This window comes from Hippoglossus hippoglossus, chromosome 6 (genome assembly GCF_009819705.1).
Source record: "Hippoglossus hippoglossus isolate fHipHip1 chromosome 6, fHipHip1.pri, whole genome shotgun sequence".
NCBI lineage: Eukaryota > Metazoa > Chordata > Actinopteri > Pleuronectiformes > Pleuronectidae > Hippoglossus > Hippoglossus hippoglossus.
The window spans coordinates 5712886-5732675 of NC_047156.1; the positions used below are offsets into that span (position 1 = coordinate 5712886).

The 19790-nt window shown below is 44.1% G+C and overlaps 3 protein-coding genes across 3 annotated transcripts in view; 1 reads left to right on the forward strand and 2 right to left on the reverse strand.

The window, feature by feature from the left end:
* The first annotated feature begins 1101 nt into the window (after positions 1-1101).
* LOC117763256 (RIB43A-like with coiled-coils protein 2) lies at positions 1102-2823 on the forward strand. The gene is made up of 5 exons (XM_034588219.1): positions 1102-1407; positions 1498-1616; positions 2222-2398; positions 2506-2672; positions 2757-2823. The coding sequence occupies exons 1-5, from the start codon at positions 1173-1175 to the stop codon at positions 2821-2823; spliced, it is 765 nt and encodes a 254-aa protein (XP_034444110.1). The 5' UTR covers positions 1102-1172.
* Positions 2443-8678, reverse strand: ada2a (adenosine deaminase 2a). The gene is made up of 10 exons (XM_034588212.1): positions 8446-8678; positions 7614-7926; positions 6447-6666; positions 5892-6105; positions 5681-5808; positions 5464-5554; positions 5006-5114; positions 4269-4426; positions 3984-4186; positions 2443-3897 (listed from the first exon to the last, which is right to left on the reverse strand). The coding sequence occupies exons 2-10, from the start codon at positions 7921-7923 to the stop codon at positions 3792-3794; spliced, it is 1539 nt and encodes a 512-aa protein (XP_034444103.1). The 5' UTR covers positions 7924-7926; positions 8446-8678; the 3' UTR covers positions 2443-3791.
* Positions 8679-12464: 3786 nt separating this feature from the next.
* The window catches only part of LOC117763250 (cat eye syndrome critical region protein 2 homolog), a 35008-nt gene continuing 27682 nt past the window's right edge, over positions 12465-19790 (reverse strand). Inside the window, 13 exon segments of the mRNA XM_034588211.1 lie at positions 12465-13276; positions 13427-13490; positions 14108-15189; positions 15191-15252; positions 15255-16020; positions 16022-16080; positions 16569-17373; positions 17597-17746; positions 17882-18261; positions 18986-19112; positions 19246-19337; positions 19419-19456; positions 19554-19683. Of these exon segments, the coding sequence (XP_034444102.1) occupies positions 13439-13490; positions 14108-15189; positions 15191-15252; positions 15255-16020; positions 16022-16080; positions 16569-17373; positions 17597-17746; positions 17882-18261; positions 18986-19112; positions 19246-19337; positions 19419-19456; positions 19554-19683 (3743 nt within the window). The 3' untranslated portion in view covers positions 12465-13276; positions 13427-13438.

The window sequence follows — 19790 nt, forward strand, 5'->3', positions numbered from 1 at the left end:
AAGGGAGCGGATCTTTAATGACAAACTCAGGATCATTGGAGTAAGTGGCTACAACTCCTCAGTGAAGCTAGCTAAGCATGCTAACGTGCAGTGCTAATTATGGAGACGTGTATTTAAATGAACATTTCAGTTGATATTTGTTCTGCTGTTCGATTGTCAGGTTGACAAGGAAGCTCTGGACATGCAGGTGGAAGAGAAGAAGAAACTGAAAGAGGCAGAAGAAGAGAAACAAAAAGCTCACGGTGAGTTAATTAGTTCATGTGACCTGGTTTCATTGGCTCTTATCAGCTGCTGTGATGTGAGGATCTGACACAGAGGAAACGATCTAGTTGAGGATTAGAACCAAACCGATATGGACATTTTGGGGCCGATACCTAAGACGATGATTGCTAAGATGTGGTTATCAAACCCCAAACATAGAAATGTAATTGAGGCTTGATATTTAAACTCTGCTTTTTGTATTCTGGGAAATTTAAATATTTAAAAATATAAATATTTCGATATTGGGCGCATACCAATTACCAATTATTGGCCAACTGATATATTGGTTGCGCTCTAAAAAGTTTAAATATAATCCTATTTTAAGATTTAGAGGTTGAACTTATTCATATATTATAGTTAATTTACAAAAATAAATGTATGATCATACATAGTTAATATTCATGTTTAACAGATATTTACATGTTTTTATATTTAAAATCTTTACATCCTTAAAACAATATAAACTGTTCAATCTAAATCCTTCTAGCCAATTTTATGTGGGTTGGTTTAGTCTGAACTGACCAATCAGTTCTGCTCAAGACAATCACACAGGTTCAACAGATTGTTATTTAACTGTTTGAAATGATGATGTGCAGGAACATGTAAATATTCAACTAGGTCAACACAATTTTGACAAATTGATTCAAATATATCAAATAACTTAACGTCTAAATCTTTCACTATCACTTAGTGAAAACAGAATCCAATAATAACATAGGAGGTTTGTGTTTTGAACATCTGTGTACCCATATATTACCACTTACATTTATAGACATTCATAATTTCTAATGATGCGACGATGTCTGTGTGTGATTTTTTCCCCATCTCTCTACACTGTAGATGCTGAAACGCTCCATAATAGCAAAGCAGCTTGCATTCTCCAACAGAAAGAGGAGAAGAATAAGCGTGCCATGCAAATGGAGCTCGTCAACTACCGGCAGCAGCACCAGCAGCCTCGGAGCCAGCAGGAGTTTGACCTGAACGACACAGACCACAGGAGAAAACCAGGAGTGATGCCTCCTGTATTTGTGGGTGAAGACCCAGAGATTAAGAACAGATTGCGGAGGCAGAAGGAGCAGTTCAGACAGTGGAGCAACCAGCAGCAGAGCGAGCGGGCGGCAGAGAGGCACCAGCAAACGCTAGAAAGTAAGTTTGTCTGATCCCATAGAAGATACACACCCTCGGTTCATACACAGGAAACATAGCCTCACTTTCACCTTCTCCTCTGGCCTCCAGAGCTGCTTTACGATCAAAAGAGAGTCGAGATGGACAACAGAGCTCTGCAGCTTCAGACCCTGGAGATGGAGAGGAGTAGGGCAGAAGCCGTTGCCACAAAAGAGTTCAATCTGGCCAAGGTAAATCATTAAAGTCACTGCTTTTTTAATCTAATAAGCACAAGTTATTATCTTGTGGGAACAAGATATTTATTTTAGGATGTTTGTATTTTGATCCCTCAGATGCACACAGCCCCCAGATTTGTACCATATCATGGAGAAAACTCAGTCAGTTTTCAAGTGTTATTTTCCTCTGGGAATAGAGACACAGGATTGTCAGGAGTCATTCACTGTGCATACTGAAGGGCGACAGGCTCAGGGGATGGAATGATTATGTTTCAATCATAATATTTGAGAAATGAACAAACTCTTAAAAGCTATAACCGCAACTTGGTGTTGTCCTCAAAGCATCGGCCAGTCTTGTCTTTACAATGCAGATAGACTCACCAGAGTTACACAGAGCAAGAACAGATGTTCAGAGTGAGGGGTGGGGATGAAAGTGGCAGGGTTGCTTTTCACACTTCCATTGTATGAGGAGTAAATATAGATGTTTAATGACTAATGACAACTGCCTTTCTGTGGTAATGTTGTGTTAAACTTCATGAAGTTTAAGCTGAGAATTGAAGTTTAACTCAACTGATATTGTCGATCACGCTCTCATTTTCACTTTGTGTGTTTTGTCAAAGATTGAAGAGAAGCGCCGTCAGCAAAGTTATGATGGGGACAACAGAGGTGTGGATATCAATCCCGCCCTGGGCAGGTGGGGAGTACCTGGTCTGTGTCCAGGCTATGATCTGAGACCCCCCCCTGAGACTCTGGAGCAGGTCCTCCAGTTCCAGAGAAATCAAATAGAGGAGAAAAAGGTCAAACTGCAACAAATGACACTCAAAACACACACACGTGCTCTTTTTGATCATTTATTTCAATTCTGTAAGAACCTGTCTAATGTCTGTTCTCTGTGCGTCTGTAGAGGATCGAATTAGAGAACAAGCGAGAGGAGGAGCAACACGATCGTGTTCGCTTGGCCTCTGCTCGCTCGGCTCTGCTATTAGAGAGGAAGCAGGTGAAACTGAGCAAGCAGATGAGACGACACGTGGAGAGCTCCAACTTCCAACTGGCCGAAATACAGAGACAACAGTCAGTAACACTTAGAAAACACTTCTTCTTTAAACTCCACACAGAGTGCATCGTCTCACTGTGTCTCTAAACTCTCATTCTAAGGAAACCGGACATGGAAAGCGGAAGCGACCTGGAAAGCTTCTTCAAATTCAACACCTGCAGCAGATGACGGACGATGTGGAGAAGTACCCGAGCCGAGAGCAGGACCGAGACTCTTTTCCTCTGACCATGAGTGGAACATGAGAGTCGATCACAGCCGGCAGCTCCAGTTACCAACGAGAACACAACACCACACTCCTCCGCCCTGTACTCCTCATTGAGCTCACCGTACCTTGGGGGGAAGGGACTGAGGCATTTCACATAAGCCAAGACCCTTTCATATTCCCATGACAGCTAAAAAATTCACATTCGATAAAATTTGATTGATTGATAAAAACTAGATACTACTCAAGTAAAGAAATACTGTGGGGGTGGTGTATAGCTCACCTGGTAGAGCTGCCGCCTCATGAGGCCACACGCCTCTGCAGCGGCCAGCGTCTACCCCCCCATTCTCTCTCTCTTTCACCACTGAACCCTCTGCCTATCAAATAAAGTTGATTAAAAGCCCATAAAAAAAACAACACTGTCTTCACAGAATAATGTTCAGAGCCCCACAGGATTTAACACCCATTTCAACAAACTACCTAGTACACTCTAATTCAAAGTTCACACGACACAACTGCTGATTCAACGGCGATTTAGCTGCGATCGGGGGGGCCTTTGTCGGCGGGTGAGGAACTGGGCTTCTCAGCGTTACAAAGCCCAAGCAAACCACAAAGAGAAATCAAACAGTACTTAGCACCTCGACCAGAAACATGAATCTTAAAGTGCAAATACAAAAGCAAAGTCTGAATTAAACCCAAAACATAAACGTGGCACAGCTCAAGCCTGTTTCACACTGGCCAAATCATTTACTATCTTATATTATTTGTGCTTTTCCAACTGTAACGTGTCAAATTTGTCATTTTTGTTCCTGACACAAACCAGCTGTGTTCACATTGATCATTTCCATTTGTAATCCACCTGAGGTAAGAGGCGTTCCTTTCCCAAAGGATGCATGAAGTAATTTGACTGAATAAAAAAACGCTTAAAAAAACATTAAGGTCTTCTTGCTTCAAAGGCAGTTTCTGAGACAAACTTATCCCATTTCCTCTGCCACAGAGCCAAAAGTTTCTCCTGTTGATTTGGAGCCAAAGAACTGTACCTGGAAAAATAGACAGGGACACGTCAGAGAGCGGTTTCATTGAATTAACTGTAAATGTGTTCATCCCACCCTGAGCCGATCCTCACCTAATGGAGTTAGTGGCCAGCTGTTTGAGGGAACCCAAGTGGGAGCTCAGCCCACCGAAGCCCACAAAAGCTTCGTAGAAGTCGTACGAGAGGCCGGAGGCGCCGAACATGGCCGGGTCGTCAGAACTGATGACCATCGGGTGGTTCTCCAACATCAGAGCAGCTGCTGGATGGTTTCGCAAATCATTCACCAACATCAACACCTGAATGAGGACGTGATGAGATGGCATTAAAATGGAAAACATTATTTTAGAGTAGAGTCCCGTTTACAAGATGACAGGGCACCTGGTTGGAGATGGGGCAAACTTCCAGAGCCACTCCTCTCTTCCTGGATATCTCTTTGGCCACTGGATGGCGTGGCAGAGCAAATCCGTGGCCAATGCGCGACGTGTTGAACAAAAGAGCATCCAACAGGTTCTGGTCGACCTCCGTGCCCTCGAGGTCTGCGTGTAGTCAAGAGAAATCAATATCAAACGATGCTAAAAGACACGGACCGATCTGTTCACGCATTTAATTTGTTTTACTCTTACTGGAGTTCTCGTAATAGTATCTCTTAATCACGGTGATCCAAATACAAAATCCTTGAGTTAAACATTTAAACTTCCTTCTCTAAGATCTACAGTGGAAAGAAAAAGTCAGTGACCCCTTCAGAGATGTCTGACGGGTGTGATGTGCTCAGATTTTAAACAAGTATCATATATTTGAACTAATGACACAAATCATTTCTCCAGCAGCACCGACTGAAGTGAAGCATTAAGAGAAGGATCTTAAAACTGAGGATGAAGAACTGTTATTTGCGAAAAAATAGCATGGACCATTTATCAAATCCAAGATTTTACTGACTTTTCTGTGAATCATTAACGGGTATGTTCAATAAAGATAACAGTTAAACCTTCGATGATATTTTTTAAACGTCACACAGAAATAAACATGAATTATTGTTCCTCTGGCGTCGAGATTCGTTTATGAGCTACACAGTAAAGAATGAAGTTACTTCTCATATCAAACACTGATGAACTCACCCGTCTCTCCAGCGTGGAAAAAGAAAGGGAGCGTGACCCCCCGCTCTGCCGGCAGTGATAAGGCTTCTCTGTAGTACCACAGCGGTCGGCCTGTGTCCTCGCGGCCCACCTGCACATGCAGGGACAAAGTGAACCCTTTACTCAATAAACAGGAAGTACTGTTTTTGGTGATCTGAAACAGCCCATTTGATTTTTTCACTTTCTTTAACCTCTTTCTTAGGCCTTTTTGGACATTTTTACAATTTTCCCTGGAAACAATTCATGGATCTTGATGAAAAAAACCAGGCACATTTAGGAAGCTGATATCTATGAGTGTGATATGTGGTGCAGCTTTATTTGATTTAAGGGGATTGTTGGTCCTTGGTGTCATTCTGTTTTTTAGAGACAAAATCAGTACAAACTGTGCCCACGTTCTGCTGCTCAACACTATTCATACTATAGGTTCTGTTGCTACCCACCAGGTCAAAACCAGCCATGATGTCTGGGAAGTCCTTCTGTAGCTTCATGGCCGTCTCCACAGCTCCATTCATCGTGGCTATATTCACCTGCCTGAAGAAAACTCTGTGTCAGTGTGACCATGTCTACATCCTCTGATATCTTCTAGTGAGGGCAACGTGCCGAATGCCATTCAGAGGAATCTGTCAATTTAATTAGAAAGGCATTCTGAGCAGTCACCTGCTGATTGTGTTGATGATTCTCGCTCCATAGAAGTCTGGGTGGTCGTCTGTGAACCGTCTGGTGACGTCCTGGTAGGTCTTCAGAGTCCAGGCTGAGTCGTGAGTGCTGCCGTCCAGTTCATATATCTGAGGATCAAGAAAAAGTAACTTAAAAACAATTATACTAATAGACAGGAGAATACACGGAATACTCGAAGACATAAGCTCACCTGTGGGAGTAAAGCCCGTAGTTCTAAATACATGACGTTGTCCAGGTAGAACTCAGTCAGGCCTTGGTAGTAGTAGTCTCTGAACACGGGAGCATACGTGACCAGACCCCACAGTGCAAAGAAGCACTGTTCAAACACGTTCCATATCACATCCTGACTGGGGTAAACACTTTCTGGATCCTGATCCGTGAAGAGCGTCAGGTTACGCAGGATGCTGTGGATATGAAGACACAGTTATGATCTGATTAACAAATAAAAATGTCCACAACGTTTATTTCTTGGCATTTCTGTGTAGATGGCCGTCCACTCCAAGTAAAATTGTCTTGTAAGGTGGTTCCTCTGCAGCGGTGACCTCACGCTTCACTAGTGGGTTTAACGAAAATGTATTTTCTTTCCAGATTCATATAAGGTCACTGTGACCTTCGACCTTTGGCCAGTGAAATCCAATCACTTCATCTTTGAGTCCAAGGGACAACTGATCAGAAGTTGAAGACATTTTCACACATCAAATCTTTGTTCTATCTGAAGTCTTAGCGGCAGCAAAGTGTGGTTCACCTGTCGTCCAGGTCTGTGGTGTTGCTGGTCTTGGCCCTGAGGTTTTCCAGCAGGTTCCAGGGGGAGCAGCGCGGCAGAGGTTTGGGCCACTGAGACGAGAAGATGAACCTGACGGAGTGGCTGTCGGTGAAGCACATGTAGCAGTGGGGCCGATAGGTCGCGTTCTTCACCAGCCACTCTGGATCAGCCATGGAGAAGTCATGGACGTGTAGAGCGCCCCCTAGAGACAGAAAATTATAGAATTATCTCGACATAAAGAACCGGAATACCTACTACAAACATGACTCTATCAATTAAGAGGTTTCGTAAATATCCTGAATGGAGGATTCCACATTTTTCACAGCATCTCCAAAGAGTTCTATTAAAATATGTCAGTGGTGCATTAATAAGAGTTTAATTCATCTACTGATAATTGTCACAATATGTTGATAACCTGGTTCATGCATTAAAATGTCACGTAGCAGTAAAACATGTTGAGCTTAAAGGTGACGTCTTCAAATATCCAAACTTTAAAGATATTTAGTTACATGACGAGAAAATCTGCCAACGTTCTTTATTGAGACTAAATTTATTGTGTATTAAAATAGTTGCTTTCCTGTCAATAAACTTAACAGTTAACTAGTTCAATGTTTCATCTGGTAGAGAAACATTTTCTTTACACAAAAACCACGAGTAACAAAAACAAAAAACTCACAATCTCTTGCTATCTGACAGACCAGATGGTTTCCAGTTTAGAAGATGATGCTTAGTGTTTTCTCAGAGATTAATATAATTTACGTATTTGATGTATTTAACATATGTAATAAGCAGCTAGGATAAAGACTAGACCCGGACCGATGTGGATTTTGAAAGCCGATGCCGATTTTAGGGAATTAAGAAGTTCCTGCTGCCGATATATTTAAAATAAAAGTTTCCATGTCAGCGCATATCAACAAATATAAATGCTGATACCGATAAATGTGTGAAACGCTCAAATCAGCTGTTTTTTATCGGCTAAATGATCCATTGCTCAGGCTCAAATGATGACTATTACAAAAATCTAATTCAGGAAGGTACTGATCGTAAACTACAGCTCACAAGCAGACAACTCCACTAAGACAACGGCCAGAGTGCAAGACGTGTACAAACCTTTTATAAACACACTGAACACTGTGACACTGGACGTACCTTTAGGCATCTTCTGCAGCAGGCTGAAGATGGGACTGGACCTGATGAGGGCTCTGGCCTTGAAGAAGTGCATGGCGGGGGGGAAGTCCGCTCTCAGAACCTCCCTCTGCTTCATCTTAAACAGCAGCGCGTCCAGACGCTGCTCAGCATCGCTCAGCACCACCTGCCCACCCGTCTGCATGGAGGCCTCCTGCTGGATGAGGGCCTCCCTCTGTCGGGGGTCCGGGATGGAGAGGACCCCGGCCAGGTAGTGCACGACGAGGAGACAGGCCGCCGCCGCCACGTGGGGGCGCTGTAGCTCGACTGCCATGGTCTGGAAGAAGAATACAAGATAAGACACCACAAACAGGACAAATGACAAAAAGGGAATTGAAAGCAGCTGTGGCTATAAATGAACATTCAGCATTATCTGTGGGGGGAAGGCCATTTTATTTATAAAGCACTTTTCATACACAGAGTTAGATTCAATGAGCCGTACAGGAAAGAATAAACAAATCAAATATTAAAATCTGAAAGCACAGTGAACAACAAATGAGGTACAAAGAGAAAAAGGATAAATGTGTGTGTGAAAATTTTAAATATATATACGTTGGAAGGGAAAAATAATACAATAAATAAAATATATGATCTATGTTCTGTTTATATGAAGTTTATATATCTTTCTATAGAGAGAAAACACTGGTGTGTGATAAAAACACGATCAAAGGAGGAAAACAACCCGAGTCAACAACAACTCGATGTTTTATTTTAGTAAAAAGCGTTTAACTCTTTTCTCCATAAACAAAATAAAAAATACTTGAACACGACAAACAGTGAAAATACATGACGTTACCTTTAATTCCAGCTGCAGGTGGATGTTAAACTCTGTATTTTAAAAGCACAATAAGAAGAACCGACACTAACACGACGCGGTCCGCTGGGAAATACGTGCGTGTTTTTGTCGAATACGTTACTTTCCTACGTAAGTATGACGGAAAACCACGAAGCTCGCAGCACTAAGAACTACAGTTTACGCACAGCTCGTGTTTACGTGTTTGTGTCTTTACGTCCCAGTGATCTACTTCCGCTGTTTTGCACCTAAGCCCCTCCTTCTCCTCTGTGATTGGCCGAGACAGAGCTCGCTCGGGCGGCTGATTGGTGGATTGTGGACGCATTAACAGTCCGTTATATTTTTCAACTTTTTAACTGCGTTACATTTACGCATTTATCAAATATGATAAATAAATATAAATTTATAAATATGCAGGTTAAGATCAGCTTTTGTGAAATGTTATACTGCAATAATATATGTATGTAATTATATTATAGATAATATGTTGCTTACAGTATTTTTCATATATTTGGTTTCCTATTTCTATATTTTCTATATTTATACTTGCACAAATACACCACATCAAATTCCTTATATTTGTAAACCTGCTTGGCAATAAAACCTGATTCTGATTGATCAACAAATTAATTATTATTAAGCTCGTTTTGAGATGTTCAAATATTAAACTAGAAGAATGAGATAAAAGCATCATCCATTAGATGTAGACGAGAACAAGGTGCTGTCATTATTTACTGTTCCGTTTGTTTTATTTGCATTTTATTTTCCTTACTATGTAAAATTGTTATAATTGTTATTGATATTATCATTATCCACTCATGCATCCATCCATCATCTAGATTGATCCTTTCGAGGGTCATGCAGGTTGGAGCCAATCTATCATTATTGCTATATTATCATTGTTATTATTACTGCTAAGTACCTCCCTCACCCGGTCACAGTGACACGAAGACGAGACACAACCTGCTTTTACGAACTTCACAGACACTATTAAAATGTAGATGAACAAATGAATATCAACAGATATATTAAACATTTTAGAGGTTAATGAATGAGAAGTGTGTTCACTGTTTATATTCACACGACCACTGTCACACCACAATTATCCCCTTTACATAGAAACTGAAAAGATGCTTTAAGGTTTAACGTCGCTCAAGTCAAATTATTCTAATACCTTTATTCAATAACAATTTACACATTTATTAAATTCCATACTGATGTAAGAATCTTACAGGTAAAGAGTCCAATTTTCTTTTAACATTCAATCTATTCGTTTAGTGTTATATACTGTGCCGTTTTCTTCTTTTGCAATTTAGCTCTACAACTTAGCTTAATTAGGCTCAATTAAAGTGCCTTAATTACACGCCTCAACTGCCGATTGGGTCCTCATTAGGCGCGGACAAAAGAATATATTACTTGTTGGCTCACAGGGAGCCCGAAGGAAGGAGGCCTGAGGAGCCGCAGAGCTTCCTCCACCACTGACGTCACATCACATCACTGACTGCTGCAGACGTGAGGGGTCAGCGGAGGCAGCATATGATCGGTGGAGGGTGTTTGTCAGGAGGTCGAGCTCTAATGAGAGGCGATGGTGTGAGCCGCTCTGATAGATTAATGCATTGTCTTGCGTTGGCCCTCTGGTTTGGCTGTTTGCATTTCATTACTTTTGGCCTTTCAGTTTCTCTTAACAAATTACTGATACATGTCCCATTACTATGCGCTGGCACGGCTTCTTTGTATCTCCATTTATTCACAGCAGTTACAATTAAAGGACTGTTGCAAGTTTCAGGTCAAATGAAATTGGAAAAAGAAAAAAAGTAAAACATTGGAAAACAGTTATGATTTCAAGGATAAAACAAACTCTTGTTCAAGAAAAGTTATTTATTTCTAAGAAATGTACAGTATAGAAAATACTCAGTTCCATTTCCAAAATAATCTATGTCAGTCAGATAAGAACTTGTAAACGTCACTTAAAAACACACAGGTCTTTTTTTCCAATACCACCATGCTACTGAGGTAAAAGACAACTGCTTAAAAAAAATAACATCAAGAAAAAAAAAAAGGAACAGACAGCACATTTATATTAAAACGAGTCCAAAAATGTACAAAAATTCTTAAAAGAGCAAATAAATATGATTCACATTTAATCACGTCTAAATGGTTTTCACTAGTGCAGAGGGATGACAGCAGGGTAACAGATGAAGAGTTGAACGCACACTTCCAGTCGTCTGGTGTCAATTCTACACACCAGTAACACACACACACACACACACACACACACACACACACACACACACACACACACACACACACACACACACACACACACACACACACACACACACACACACACACACACACACACACACACACACACACACACACACACACACACACACACACACACACACACACAAGACAGTATCACAACCTCACAGATCTTTAAAAACAAACACTGCCCTTCACACGTTAGACAGCACATGAGTGAACACGCTACCTCCACAGTGGCCCCATCAGGCTCACCAAATATTGAGACACTTCCCTATTTCAACAAAATAGCAAGTCTTGTGTGACACGTTTATAAAATTGCCTCACAGCTGCTAGCATTTTCACGTTCCGCCATTTTCCCCCTCAAACAAAGCCTTATTTACATATTTCTAAGGCCATTATACATCTGCCAAACTCTAATAAACTCTATCACAGACCCTAGATTGGAATTCAGCCTACTTTGTCTAGTTTCAACAACATGTAGGCAGGGAGGCATGCAATCTGTACAACAAAGTCCCAACGATGACATTAAACAACTGGGAGGGAAAAGTACCCAGTAGACCGTCTACACTGGCACCTGCACTCTGTGACCAACCGACAGCTGAAAGATCACAACAGCGTCTCGTTGAGGCCAGATTTGTGCACGGCGACCGTAGATGTCCTCTCATGATGGAAGTATTGTAAGGCCATTTCCTCATCAGTTCTCAGAGTCTAAAAAACTACCAGGGTGAAGCTAAAGCTGGTCAGAAAACATTGACCCACAGGAGTCTGGCAGAGTATGAAAGGAAGTAAAGGGGACCGTAAATGCCACTGACGGGCTGGATGAGGTAGATTCATTTGCTGCCATCACTTGTGGGGTGGGGGGGTGGGGGGTGGGGGGGGGGGGGGTCACACAGGTGCAACATTGATATGCTAGGGTGAATGAAAAGAATCCCCAAAACAATACACCAGTTATGAGAAAACGACATAGGTTGACGAGGCCAAAATTAATTGTGACGACAAATCAAATTTACAGGAATGTAGAAAAACAAATTAGATCAATTTCTCTTGCAATAACACAAACACAAACAGACTGGCAGCTTGCTGAGCCAAATATTGTTCAGGACGATGAAGACGGACCCTTTAAAAAAAAAAAAAAGAAGTTCATCACGTGAGGTGGTTGTCACGGTCGTAAAGCCCCGATTTCCTTTTGCTGCTCCTCTTACATATAGTAATTCAGAAAAATACCCGTATATAGAAACTGTACACCCTGAGGATATGTTTAGTCGTGAAATGGTGACGAGGGAGGAACCATGCAAAGCGAAGGGCTGTGAACAAACAAAAGGACTAAAGCTACACGTTCGTAGGTGGAATGCAACAAAAACGTCCCAAAAACACAACAGTAGGATTTGATGGGTCTGTGGTGGTCGTGTGCGTATGTGCCTACACCAGCTAATGGGAAAGATTTACCTCATCTGTAATAAGAGGTTTGACTCTACAGTAAAAGTGAATATATATATATATTTTCATACATATATATACACGTTACCAGGCATTGACTAAAAACAAGACTATCCAAGGCCTCTCAGTTCTAGACCAACAGAAACCATGTAGTGCATAACAGAGACAGGTGTGGTCAGATACGAATATCGCCATCTTGGTCGCTTCCCTCTCTGCTAAGTCAAAGACATTCTCATCAGTGAAGGCAGCTCTGAAAGATGCATATTCCTGCGTTTGCTCCGCGAGCAGAGAAACACTGTTGAGGGTGGGGGGGGGGGGGGAGATGGACAGTGACTGACTGGGCCCTTTCGGGACAGTTTTCATGCTTCAGACAGATGATCAGTGTTCGTGCTCTTTCACATGCAGCTACTGTGCTGTAACCTACACATTCACTCATACATTCACAAAAGGGGACCAAGGCAGTTGGCGAGGGGCCTGCGAGTCGACCGGGTCAGGGTGACAGTCTCATAGTACCTCCTTTTTCTACACCTGAGTTTCATGATACAGTCGGAACAGAAAATAGTAGTAAAAAAAAAAAAAAGTCCCTTTCCTCAGTATGATGGATTCATTCAGTGAACAGGACGGACAGGCTGAGTTCAGTGGCCTTTAATACATCCGTGTTCCAACTCCTCAAAGAGGAAAGGGCTTCTTGAAGGCAGCGTCCCCTGTGTTTGGCAGGTGGAACTAGTGGTTAAAAAGTTGCCCTTCTCCTGGAGGATTCGAGTTCAAAGGCTCACGATGGAAAACAGGAGAGTCCTCGAGTGAATCTTCAACAGTTCCACAGAGCTGTTCAGTTCTTGACCCCTGTGAGAGAGCTCTGTGTGGAGAAGAGCAGGGGAACCGTTCTCCAGGGCTAAATAACATTTCACATTTTTTTTATCATCTTAGTCAAACCAGCTGCTTGGTCAGATACTCAGGTCCAGTGGTGGGCAGAGCCGAGCTCAAAGAAATCTGTTCAGTGTGAGACAATCACTAAAAGATGTGTGTGAAGCGGAGCCTCTCATCTGGGGCCTCGTTCTGCACAGTCAGCATTCATCTTCTTTCTTTTCAGCTCGCCGCTTTGTCCAGATGTTCTTTGATATTGACATGTCTGAAAGAAGAAGAGCGAGTTAAACAAATAGAATTTAGAACAAAATAGAGCACATGTGTTAACGATGATCTTAGGAATAGTAACCTAAGGTATGAAATATATGTGACAGCAGGTAGGAAAGTTCTGTATAATTATGTTAGCTCAACTCACTCTGCTCACACGTCACACTCCCTGTTTATTGTTGGGGCCGCCTGGAGCAGCCATCATTTGTTGCCTGTAAACACAGGAAAAAAAACAAATGTTAACACTCATTTATATGGGACCAATTTTATTCATCTCCAGCTCTATATTTTTATAAATGATTTTTTACAAATGAGCTAACTTTGCATTATTCACAGTTTAAAAGTTGTTGTGTTCTGCAGCTACTGAAATAAGTCATATTAGCTAAGGCCTCAGCCCACTTTCTTCTGATTGGCCAAACATGGGGCAGTGCATCTAGCACCACTTCATCCCCTTATCAGTATATGGGTACTGAAAGTACCAGTAACTATTAGTAAGTATGTAACAGAACATAACTGAATGCAAATGGCAAATTCTAAAATCCATCTCTTCTTGACAGACTGAATCAGATTCAGATTTAGAGAGTATGAATATCTGCAGCAACAAAGATTACAACAGGACGTCCGTGTTCGGTACTTTTTAGTCCCATTACCTGTTTATTATGGGACATAACTGTGGATTTAGTTTTTCAATCATAGTTACAAATATTATGAATATTATCAAAGATAATATACACTTCTAAAAATGGACTAAAGCAGAAAAGTGATATAGAAGCTCAAAGAGATATAAGAACATGGCTATGAGAGCTGCAGGAGAATGATTTTTTTTTACCCTGGGTGTAGGAAGTGTTCCGGTGACAGGATTCTCTGCTGAATCATCATGCCCTGGAAGTGCCCACCGGGCCGGGGATGTTGGTACATGGCCATGCGTGTCTGACCCGGGGAGTACGGCAGCTGCTGGGGGCGCTGCAGAGCCTCCATCAGGTGTGGGTGAGGTCTTTGGCCAGCATAGCGCCCTAGATCTGGGTATGGCTGGCGAGGGTAAGGGCTTCCATTTCCAACTCCACCATGCTGCATCCCAGGGTGCATGATGCGTGGGTTGTACATGAAGCCAGACGCCATGTGTGCAGCTGGGTGTTGATGTGGTTGGGTGCTACGGTGGCGAGCAGCTGCATTATGGCTGTCAAGATCCAGGATTTCCTTTGGGCTTTCAGGTCGCTCTGAGCTCTCTATACGAGCTGGACTGCCGCTGGCCTGCGACCTCCTTTCACGCTTCCCCTCCTCCGGGCCTGCTTCAGACACAGAGCCAGGGGAAACTAAACTAGTACCGTTGGAGGCTTCCGAGCCCTGCGGTGATACACTGCTCTCCATCTTTGACTGAGCGTTGCTTCTGGCACTGGCTACAGGTAGGTAGGCGTTAGGAGCCATTGGCTGGTGAGGCTGATAAGGAGACCGATGCCACTCATCTTGAGGATAGCCCCCTCTACTGGTGGCTTGGTTATGAGTCTGAGCTTGCGGATGGTGCTGGGGGTAGAAGTGTTGCTGCTGGTACTGATGAGCTGGGTACATGTTGGGGTGGGCCTGAGGGTGCTGTTGGCCTGACATGTGGTAGGAGTAGGCAGCTCCTCCCTGCTGGTGGTAGGCGGGGTGTTGAGCAGGATTGTGGAGGGGGTTGATGGTCTGGTTGTGGTACGGGTGGTGAGCAGATGACGGCATGGACCTGGTCATGTTCGTCTGGCTGTAGTGTGGATGTGGAGGGTTGCCCATGCTGTATGGACCCATGGCTCCATTCACTTGGGAGTGAGGAGGCATGGCTGGATTGTGACCAGGTGAGAGCCCTCTCTGAGCCTGCATACCCGTGTTACTACTCAACAGCTGCGCTTGATGGTGACCGGGGCTGAAATCCTGGTGTTTTATAAATAACATTCGGAGGCCCGGATTTCATCACGTTGTGCTGCGGAGGAACGGCACTACTTCTGTGTCTGCTCTACTTGTCGGCTCACTGGGTCTCTGATTACCATGGTCTGCTGGACTTGGCTGGGAGGGCAACAGTGGGCTAGGATGACTGGGGGGTAAAGATGTGAGAGGAGCTGGCTGAGGGGGTCCAGGCTGAGCTCCTTGTGTAGCACTCTGTGGCATCCCATGCATGGGGCTGTTCTGCGTGGGACGTTCGGGAGAGATGTTTTGGTGGACTGGTTGTGGGGGTAGCAGGGAATTGTGCTGCTGTGAATTCTGGGTCATTAGCTGGGGCGAGGTGGAAGGGGGGCATTGAGGGGGGGTACTCTGGGTGGCATGAGGCAGCTGCTGCTGTTGTTTTTGGACATTCTGCTGATGCTCACTTTGCTGATGTGCATTCTGCACGTGTGGGGAATTGTTCTCCGACATCTGCTGAGTGGAATTGTGAGACGCTGGTACTTGCAGTGGTGGTGCATTCTGGGGAAGAAGTGCAGGGCTTGCTTCGTATTGCTGTGGACTATTCTGAGTTTGCTTAGAGGTGTTGAGTGGAGCGGGATCCCTGGAGCTGATGTTACTTGTGTTGAGATGGGGTGAAACAGTTGTGGCATTGGTGGGTTGAGGAGGACAGTTGGTGGTGGACTGACTCTCTGTTGATGGTCCAGAGGGATTCTCTTGTAATCGGACCAATTTAGGGACTGGGGGTCTCTGCATTCCCTCTGCGGCCTCACTGTGGCGTCCTGTAGGACTGGGATTGGACGGGTGCTCTTGATTAATTGAAAAAGTGTTTTTTGTGTGAAGAAGATTCTTTAGAAATGTTGCTGACAGCCATTTTGTTCTCTGACGTTGTGCCTGTTCACATACAGAAGAATGAAAGATGAGTTAGCACAAAAGAATAGCAAGGGGAGGTTAGCATTGATGATTGATGAACTATAATTACAAGAAAAATGTAGCCTCAAAGAATACAGATATAAAAACAAGGAAAGAACAGAGGGCTGTCATTTAATGCCACCTATAAAATGTGTTGCTGTTCCATTCCTTTACAGACAGGATGCAAACACATCTGTAAGATTGCTGGAGATGCTTAACTGACAACAACCAGCAAGAGGTTTCACTACATCAATGAATATGAATTCTGCCACTTACTGTGAAAAATGATTAAAATCAAATTACAAAAAAACATTTGAGGGGAGGAAGGGCAAGGATGTTTTCTGTGATGGTTAACAAATTGAGACACTAAGACTAGGAAGAACATTTGTGCAGAAAAAGGTTAGAGTGTACTTGGGTTCCTTCATGCAGAATGTGAAAAGCAAAATAATAAGAGAGAAGGTCAGGTCTACCTTTGGGCTGTGTGTCTGTCTGTTGAGGGAGCTGGCTGTCTGGCCCATTGTCTTTAGCAGGATGCAGCAGCTGAACCTCAGGGGCAGGGGGAGGCTGCTGTGAGGGGTGAGCTGGGATGCTGCCAATTCCTGATGGGGGCCCAGGCCGCTGAAAGTTGCCCATGTGCTGATGAGGGACACCAGCAGGGGGTCCAGAGGAGGCTGACAGCTGCTGCAGGGCCAGCATCTCTGGGCTTTCCAGCATGGAAGCCAAGCGTGTCCTGCCAGAGGAGTCTGGGTGGGTAACAGGGGGACGGGGGGACATGGGCCCCTGGGAGCTGACCCCTGCAGACATTTGATACTGGGCATTGGGAGGAGGGTGAGGGTATCCTGCAGCTTCTGGCCATGGTTTATGCCCTACTGGAGGTGGGACTCCACCGTAACCGAAGTTGCGCTGGTTCACCATGTTGGGATCTTGTATGTGCATCCCATTGGGTCTCTCCTGGTGATTCATACCAGGCCACATGTGTGAGAGAGCCATGCCAGGTTGTCTCAAGCCTGGGTAGTTGTGTTGAGTTGGTCCACCTGGTCCTGAGAATCTGTTGCCCATGGGGTGCATGGTGTGGCTCTCTGGATGGTGGTGGGATGGGTACATGCTGGCTTCAGGAGGAGGTCCAGGCTGCAGGGCCACGGGACGTGGGCCCAGAGATGGGCCATGAGCCGGACCCATGTAAGGGTGCTGCTGCTGGTGTGGATGTGGCTGCTGTTTAGGATCCTGGCCCACTGGATACCTCGGACCCATGTGATGTCCTTCTACCATGCGGTGCTGAGAAAAACAAAAGAAAATGTAATAAGGGCGTTTTGATCAGTATATCTATACATCAGTCTGTACACATAATAAGGTTCAGTAACACAAACAATGCTATTAATTCAACATTATTGAGCCTAGTATAAGATATCCACATAAAGAAACTTAGCTACATATATTCAGACACACATGAATTGCATGCAGTGTTACAGTAACTAATACCAGTAACAGTAATCCATACCTGCATGTTGAAGTCACTGGCGAAGCGGTTCAAATTAGGGTCTCCGTGCCTGGAAAGATGAGCTGAGTAAGTGAAGCGGGGGTCCATACCCATCCTCTGGGCATACATAGGTGGACCATGGTGAGCAGGGGGCCCATGTGGATGACGGAGCTGGTAAAATGGAAAGAATTGTTAAGTCTTTCCTTGTAGATTTCATACAGAAATAGGATTACGGTGCTTTAATTATTGTGAGAATAAGTGAGATATTTATTCAAACTTTAAAAAAGAAAGTTGTGCTGTCAATACCTGTTGCCCTGGGTGGTACAAGCCTCTCATGTCTCCTCCATGGATGCGTTGATGGCTTGGAGGTAGGCTGTGGGGGTGAGGGGGGCCATTGGCCCAGTGAGGAGGAGGTGGTGGTCGTGTCAGCTTGTACTCCTCTTCCTCGGAGGGTGTGGTGCCTTTGCCCCCCTGTGAGTTTCTCTTACGCTGGACTTGCTCAGTGGCCTTGATCAGACTCTCAGGCCCCAAACCTTTACTGCCACGGTTGCGCTTTTTGTCTTTGCGCTCCTTGTCTTCTCGATTGATGTGGAATTCCTCGTCCGTGTCGCAGTCCTCTGCTGGAATATGTTTTAAAATGGCCCGACTGAAACACCGGTCAAGGGACTCTGCCATGATGGTGTACTCTGGAAGCAGACAGGGATCAACGTCAGGTAGGCTCATGATAACGCAAACAAAAGTTCTTTCACACAACCACATAAACAAAGTCACACACTCAAAACACCTGTAGCACATCCACTCATGTATCCTCAAACAATAATAGGTTTTCATTCACTTCCTCTTTTCCAAACATACATCACTCCATCTCTTGGCCACTCTTAACCCTTACCCCTCGAGCACTGCAAAATAATTTGCATGTATGTACCCATAGACACACACTTGCTCCTCTGTTCTCAGCTCACACCGGCTGACTGACCAGGTCAGAGGGCGTCGGTTGACCCCTGCTCCCTCCAACCCCTTCCTCCTCCATCCAGGCCCCCCTACACACTCTTCTACCCCCCGTCCCTGGGGAGAGCATTCAGTTGGATGGATGGCTCCAGACAGGGGGCTTAGGGCCTGGAATGTTTCTCTGGCACTGCAAGGCTCAGATCCCCCTGAGCACTGGAGCACAGCTCAATCACTCCCCATTAATCACTGTCAAGGCTGCCCTGGCCCCGGCCCCAAACCACCACTAGGTCCAGCCCCCTTTCTTTTGCTCTTTCTCCCACTCTCACCCCCCGTTTCTCACCCCCATGAACGCATATATGCACTTCTTTCTCACAACATTCATCTACTGGAATTGATTTTGATGCAGTGGTCTCCTGCTGAGACAACCTGTTAATGGGAGGAACTGGATTTGTGTTCATTTACCACTGTCTTCTCCATTGTACTCGATGCAGTTTTCAAACATGAGCTTCACGTCAGCAACAAACTCCTCCTTAACAATGTAATCGCCATCATTGAGCTTTTTCTCAATGGTTGACAGGTCCATGGGCGTCTGAGGGGATAAGAATAAGAGAATAACAATTAAAACCTCATGCAAATATCCACATACACATTCGGAGATAAACCAAACATGAATTCATTAACTCACAAACACAATTAGTGAAAACAATGACAGTTACTTGTACCTGGATGAGCTCATGGTAATTGGGCGCGTAGGAGTCGTCCACAGGCTCCAAGAAAGGCCAAGCGTCTTTATGGGATTTCAGCACCTCAAGCACTGAAGAAGAGAGATTAGATCAGTTCAGACATGTGGATTGAGACAAAGAAATGGTCTCTAGTAGAGATCCTGTAAGCATACCTTTGTACAGGGCAGTGTAGTCGTCATCCATTTCATAGCTGTAATGTCAAACACAGGACATGTTACAAATAAGAATCAATGAGTAATTCCAGTAGAGAGTGAAATCTCATGTCAGAAATGCACAAAGCCTCTTACAATTCTTTATTCCTGCGTGTTCTGAGGACAGGTGAAGAAGGCTCCAGATTCAGGAGTTCAGGTGGCAGGTCCTTGCCTTCAGACAGCAGCCAGGCCCTTTCCTCTCGCATCTTACGCCTTTTTGCTCTTTCTGAGAGAGAAGGATGAACACGGGGGGGGGGGGCAATTAGACGCACAAACAATAAAAATCACCAGTCTCTGGAGGCTTCAGGCCAACAATGATTTAATTGCTTTTTC

Excerpts from the sequence above, each read along its gene's own strand:
- ada2a (XM_034588212.1), bottom strand. The coding sequence starts at position 7,923 with ATGGCAGTCGAGCTACAGCGCCCCCACGTGGCGGCGGCGGCCTGTCTC. Across the intron at positions 6,667-7,613 it reads GCTGCAGAAGATGCCTAAAG|GGGGCGCTCTACACGTCCAT; the intron begins GTACGTCCAGTG and ends TTCTGTCTCTAG. Across the intron at positions 4,427-5,005 it reads TTTCCACGCTGGAGAGACGG|ACCTCGAGGGCACGGAGGTC; the intron begins GTGAGTTCATCA and ends GACTACACGCAG.
- LOC117763256 (XM_034588219.1), top strand. The coding sequence starts at position 1,173 with ATGCAAATGGAGCTCGTCAACTACCGGCAGCAGCACCAGCAGCCTCGG. Across the intron at positions 1,617-2,221 it reads AAGAGTTCAATCTGGCCAAG|ATTGAAGAGAAGCGCCGTCA; the intron begins GTAAATCATTAA and ends GTTTTGTCAAAG. Across the intron at positions 2,399-2,505 it reads ATCAAATAGAGGAGAAAAAG|AGGATCGAATTAGAGAACAA; the intron begins GTCAAACTGCAA and ends GTGCGTCTGTAG.